At 39.2% G+C, this 6,000-nt stretch overlaps 1 protein-coding gene across 1 annotated transcript in view; it reads right to left on the bottom strand.

Annotated features, from left to right (window-relative positions):
- Nucleotides 1-1,330: 1,330 nt before the first annotated feature.
- The window catches only part of HCRT (hypocretin neuropeptide precursor), a 6,225-nt gene continuing 1,555 nt past the window's right edge, over nucleotides 1,331-6,000 (bottom strand). The window contains exon 2 of the mRNA XM_029283047.1: nucleotides 1,331-1,699. Within this exon, the coding sequence (XP_029138880.1) occupies nucleotides 1,331-1,699 (369 nt within the window). The remainder of the gene's footprint in view (nucleotides 1,700-6,000) is intronic.

Here is a 6,000-nt window from a genome sequence, read left to right on the forward strand (position 1 = left end):
AAAAAAATCTTGCAAAGTTGGAATTGATTGATTGAACTTTTTAGTCCCACCCAGTCTGCCGTTAACACCACAGTCACGCCCACCCAACGAGCCACACCCAGCCAATGGGCCACACCCATCCGGCACCTGACGATGCATAAGTGGGTTTTGGGTTGCAGTTTGGGCACTCTGTCTCTAAAAGTTTCGCCATCACTGCCCTAATGAATCTGCGAATTGTGATGCCTGCTTCTGCACAGAGGATGCTATTGGACTGAATTGTATTTAATGCTGGCTAGAAACAAATTACTGCTCAGTTTGTAAAAAGTGAAGAAGATGAAAAAGGAAAGAACCTTCTATTTAAATATACATCGGTTAGCTTCATTTGGGCTAGGATTCTGTGTGACAAGGAAGCCCCAAATAAGAAGTGTTCCTGAGCCAACTTTGTACTAGCCACAAAAATTTCTTACATAGTTTGAATTATAGATTCCAAATCAGACTGCCTAGCCCTTAGATGGTCAATCAAACATCTGTCAGCACACAAAAGAATCTAGCACACAAAGAGATTTGGAGTAGCCAGCTTTCTTTGCCAACACTGCCCTCTGGCTGCCAACTGCTGCCAACCCCATGAAGTCATACAAAAGCAACATATCTGGTCAGGCAGTCTTGGATAGGCAGAAGCAGTAATTTAGAGATAGATCAGTAGAGCTCGAACAGTTTGGGAACACAGTTATTACTGCAGTGGAATTTGCCTTTTTAAAAAAGCTTTAAAACCTTAGCATGAACCATATCTGGGATGGGCACTCCTGCTGGGTTAACATTGATGATTGACAAGGAAAATGTCAAGGAAATTCTGCCTGGATGTTTGGCTTGCTGAAGGTTTATTGGTAGTTGTATAGACAATTGGAGGCAATATAGACTAGGCAATTTGAGCTTTCCTATTCAGAGGTGTTGTGGCTCTGAGCAGCAGAAGAGGGGGGAAAAAGTCTTACATATCATGCTTTCTATATAAAAGAGTTTGAGAGGTAGAAAGCTGGTAGAGATGGGTTTTTAGTTGATCCATCAAGGGTTTCTGGGTTGAATTCACACAGATCTTTGGACAAAGCAGTTATTAAACACAAGAGGCTTTATTTGGAAGAGAATGTGGTGACAGATAAATGAAAGAGCTATTTACAGAATGAAAGAACTGCACCGCTGCTATCTTTGGGCAGCACCTAGCACCTGGCTGGTGTAAAATAGCAACCAACAGCAGTGATGATACAAAGCAGGAAGGACTTGTGCAAACTCTTGAAAAGGGTTTCCTTGTTTGTAATTTCTTAGTAATTGTGATTTATGGCACTGGTCTTCTGGGAAGTCAGGCATCCCATGACTGGGTCAGGCTCTGCAGCACAGGGGTTGGCATCATCTGGGAGATGCTGGGTGCATTCTTGTTGAGGCGCAAGGGTATCCAATTTGCTCTCTTGCCCATTGTGAGAATCCCAGCAGCCTGGTTTTCTGACCCATGCAAAAGGCGGTAGAGGCGACTCTGGAAACCCTTAGTAGTCGTGGTACTGCCACGCTTGCCGATGGTCAGGATGCCGGCGGCATGGTTGCCCATCCCATGGAGCAGATCAAAGATGCGGCATGAACAGCTTTTTTGCCAGCAACAGTCTGGCACGGCTTGCTTGGCCCTGGCAAAGGAGCACAGCAGCAAGAGCAGGAGAGCTGAGGTGGCCCTCTGAACCTGAAAAGACATGATCTAAGTGAGCACATTTCAAAAGTAGGTCGAAGTTGGAGAAAGTGCGATATTCCAGAACTACATGTCCCAGCTTGCCTCATTATTATAAAACCTGGTCCTCATGGATGGAAGATGTAACTTCCACCAGAGAAATGGTTAACAAAACAAGGAACTTTCCCGTTTCTGCCTTAAAAAGATATTCTGTTGTGGAGATTACATCACCAAGGTTCCCCTGGCATGACTTTCATGAATATAATTAAAAAGAGAAATTGGGGTCACCAAGGTTTATTTTTAAAGTATGCTTTGTTGAATAGTGGGTGGGTTCAAACATTAGTCTGTTAGAAACAAAAAGGTACATTATGGCTAGATATGATGTGTGAATCAAAAACACTGACAGTCTATGAATGAGGAATCAATCTCTGGAACAGGACAGATACCAAAGATATAAGGAAATTTAGCTGAGAGAATAAGAAAGGCAAATTTAGTTTACTAGGTGGGAAGGAGATATCGAACCTCCTTCAAGGTAACATTTTTTTTAAATCTGCAGAGAGATGTTACAACAAAGCCATCAGTTTTAACTGAGCAGGGACCTAAGACATTGATGGTTGCCTGAAATAGACTAGCTTCTACCGTTAGTCTAAAGCCAACTGCTGATTTTGTATTGAAAAGCAAGTGAGTAAAGGGTTATGTTATTTTGCCATAATTAAGATTATGTATTCAGAGAAAGAGAGAGGGATCTGAGATTTTACTTCTAGTTTAAAAAGTAACTTGAGCAATCCTGGGTATTATGATCAGCTCTGCATAGCATCCAAGGCAGCTCTCGGTGCCCCTGAGGCAGAAAATCCTATAAACATCTCTAATAATAAAGAGAATAGCTAGCCATTTGCTTCCTGTTCATGATGCTGAAAATGATTGACTACCTCACTCTGCCTAATAGATAGGCTAGGGTACTGGCCACGGAGAAGAAAGTAATCTCAGTGGAGGGGGGAGAGAATTGGATTTGATGCCTCCTGAATGTATGTTTGTACGCTGCATATATATTGATTTGCAAGGTAGTTTTTACATTATGGATTCTAGCATGAGCATCCTTGGGCTAAAATGTGGCTCTGGTTGTGTTGATGGCATACTGGCCAAAATAAACAGAAAATATTGGTGCCTGTTCTTGCTTTCAGCAAAGAATATTGTAAACAAGTCTGCTAGCTTTGTCTAATCCTTGTGCAAAAAACCTTGATTGATCAAAGCTAGGATGGCATGAAGAGGTCAAGGCCTATAGATCCATCTGATGATTTCCTATATGAAAAATTGAGATTTAAAACATGAGGAATAAATTAAAAAGAATATGAATTAGCAAATAAATGAAATAAAAGTAGATCAGAATAGAATAGAACTGGAAGGGACCTTGGAGATCTTCTAGTCCAGCTCCCCGCTCAAGCAGGAGAACCTATACTATTTCAGACAAGTGACTGTCTAATCTCTTCTTAAAAATCTCCAGGGATGGAGCACCCACAATTTCTGAAGGCAAGCTCTTCCACTGGTTAATTGTCTTTACTTTTAGGAAGTTTCTCTTTAATTCCAGGTTGCTTTTCTCTTTGGTCAGTTTCCAACCATTGTTTTTTGTCCTGCCCTCTGGTGCTTTGGAGAATAATTTGATCCCCTCTTCTTTGTGGCAGCCCCTCAAATACTGGAATACTGCTATCATGTCACCCCTTTATGACTGTGAAATTAAGAGAAAGACGAAAGATGTAACAGACCTGAATGAGGGTGGTTTCATCATGGGAAAATGGATAAAAAACATGTATGGGAGGTAAAATGCAGACTTAAATTATGAATCAAAGGACTAAAATTATGTCACAATGTATGAATTGGTGCTATCTTGGCTGTGAATATATTTGAAAGTAGGATTTTATAGTTCCATGCTGTACCCCAGAGAATGGGGATAATGAAACCACTAGGGAACAATTGAACGGAAACCATACAATATTCTCAATGAATCTGACCTAGAGGAAAATGTTTTGGGTTATACAAAGTGATGGGTGAAAATGTGAGGCGAGAGCGGAGAAAAAGTGGAGATCCAGAAAGGGATGCCAATTACCATTCAGAACTGAAAATAATAGCTTTATTCTAAATAGAACTAAATCTGTAACTAGTAAGATGTGCAAATTATTCTCATTATAATATTTTGAATGGCATGAGTGACTAGAAATAAATAACAAGCTTTTTAAAGCAATTAAATTGTAAATTAAAAGTTCAGAATAGTTTTTTAGTGGATACACAGGTAGTCCTCGATTTATGACCACAATTCAGCCTAAAATTTATATTGCTAAGCAAGGCAGTTAAGTGATTTTTTTGCTCCATTTTATGATGTTTTGTCACAGTTGCTAAGTGAATTACTGCAGTTGTTAAGTGAATCATGCAGTCATTAAGTGAACCTGACTTCCCCCATTGACTGCTCATAGAATCCTGGCATGTTGCTGTAACAAACATTAGGTCATACAAGCTGGACTTGCAGTGGGTGAGAATGCCAGGCCCCCTTGGTCTCCTTCCCGATATTCCCATTCATTTCCTCAGCACTCAGTTTTCTATCCAATAACACAAACAGCCATCTTATACTCCATGCCCCACCCCCAAGTATTTATTTTATTTTTAATTGTTTATTTATTTATCTATCTTTTTTCAGTACTTCCCATCTCACTTGCACATCTCTGAGCAGTTTAAAATAAAACCACAGAATCATATAAAATTCATACTACGCCTGGTTTACATTTGTGGTCTTTGAATCACTCTTCTCCACAAACACCATTAGAAAAAATTTCAGTCCTTTTCCCCCCCCCCTCTTTTGTTGAATGATCCATTTAGGCTATCAAAGAGCAACTATAGCAATTTATTATTAAGGACTTAATAGAAGTTGCAATCTGTTAATCTGTTAGCAGTTGATCTGTTAATCTGATTTTGTGAATTCACACAGCCCACTAAACCAGTGCTTCCTCAACCTTAGCAACTTTTAAGATTTGCGGACTTCAGTCCTAGAACTGATTAACTGAACAATCTGGGAATTAAAGTCCACACATTTGGAAGTTTCCAAGATTGAGAAACATTGCACTAAACCATGAATTTGTCATTCAGACCAGGTTTGCTGACATAAAAAGATGACTGGCTAGTTTCTGATGCAGTATGTTGCATGTGAACCAAGTCTATGTTAATAATAAGGATGTTCTATGCTAAAGCATACCATTTTCCCTGAGAAGCTGAAATTAATTCTGACAAAGAAACTTAAGAATGCACCAAGGAGACCAGATAATATAATATTATAATAAGGTTGCTTTCCTAATAATAATGCCCTCCAGATACGCTGCACTGTAATTCCCATAATTCCAGCCAACATTTCAATTATCCTTCCTTCCTTTGGTTAAATTAATATGCATTCAGATTGTAACAAAGAGATACTTCTAAATAGGAGGAATTGGGGAGGGGGAACAGAAAAAAAAGATCTGGATTAATAACTATTTGGGTCTTTTTGTTTTTCTAATATAAATGAGAAAAAAAGGGAGGAGGCTTTAACTCCTTGCACTAATGACTTCTTTTCAAGCCTCAAGGTAGCTCACATATTTTTTTCTTTGTTCCTTCCCAGTTCTTTGATCAGGGTTACAACAGGTGCATTATGCAAAGTAGCCACTGGGGTTATTTTATGCAGTGTGAACCCAGAGAATTGGGATGATTGAAAAAAAATCATGGGTAGGATAGCCATAAGTGTGTTCTGGGAACTAAGCCGTTTTTTGCACTTTATATGCAAAATAATTGATGTTTCAAAATGCAGATGGCATTAAATAGTAAGAGGCATGGGGATCTATAACCCTTTTCTCCTTGATACTGGAAAAACATTCCTTATTGAGACTAATTTCAGGAATTGGAGAAATTCAGTAAACACGACCATTTTGTGTAATGGCTAATGAGATGCTTCAAGCAAGTTCATGAATAGGACCAAAAACCTGTAATACCTCCAGTTTGCATTCTCCAGTGTTTTGAGTCATACCGTTCAGTGATTACATACTGTATAAACGGCAAAACTAGTGGCCATCAATAGCTCCCATCAATTTATGTGATCCCTTTTTTAAAGTGACCTAGCCAGTGGCTAGAAGGAAAACAAAAACTCTCATTCATTTTCCTCCATATCATGCATAATTTCATCCACTGATGCTATACACTGTAACTGTAACTTGTAACTTTGACCATTTATTTTTTGAAACTAGGAAACCTAGTTTGTGAACCTTCTTTGCATCAAAAGTGCTTTAACTCACCACTCCATTCTC

The sequence above is a fragment of the Protobothrops mucrosquamatus genome, unplaced genomic scaffold (assembly GCF_001527695.2).
Source record: "Protobothrops mucrosquamatus isolate PMUCROS unplaced genomic scaffold, P.Mucros_1.0 scaffold10, whole genome shotgun sequence".
NCBI lineage: Eukaryota > Metazoa > Chordata > Lepidosauria > Squamata > Viperidae > Protobothrops > Protobothrops mucrosquamatus.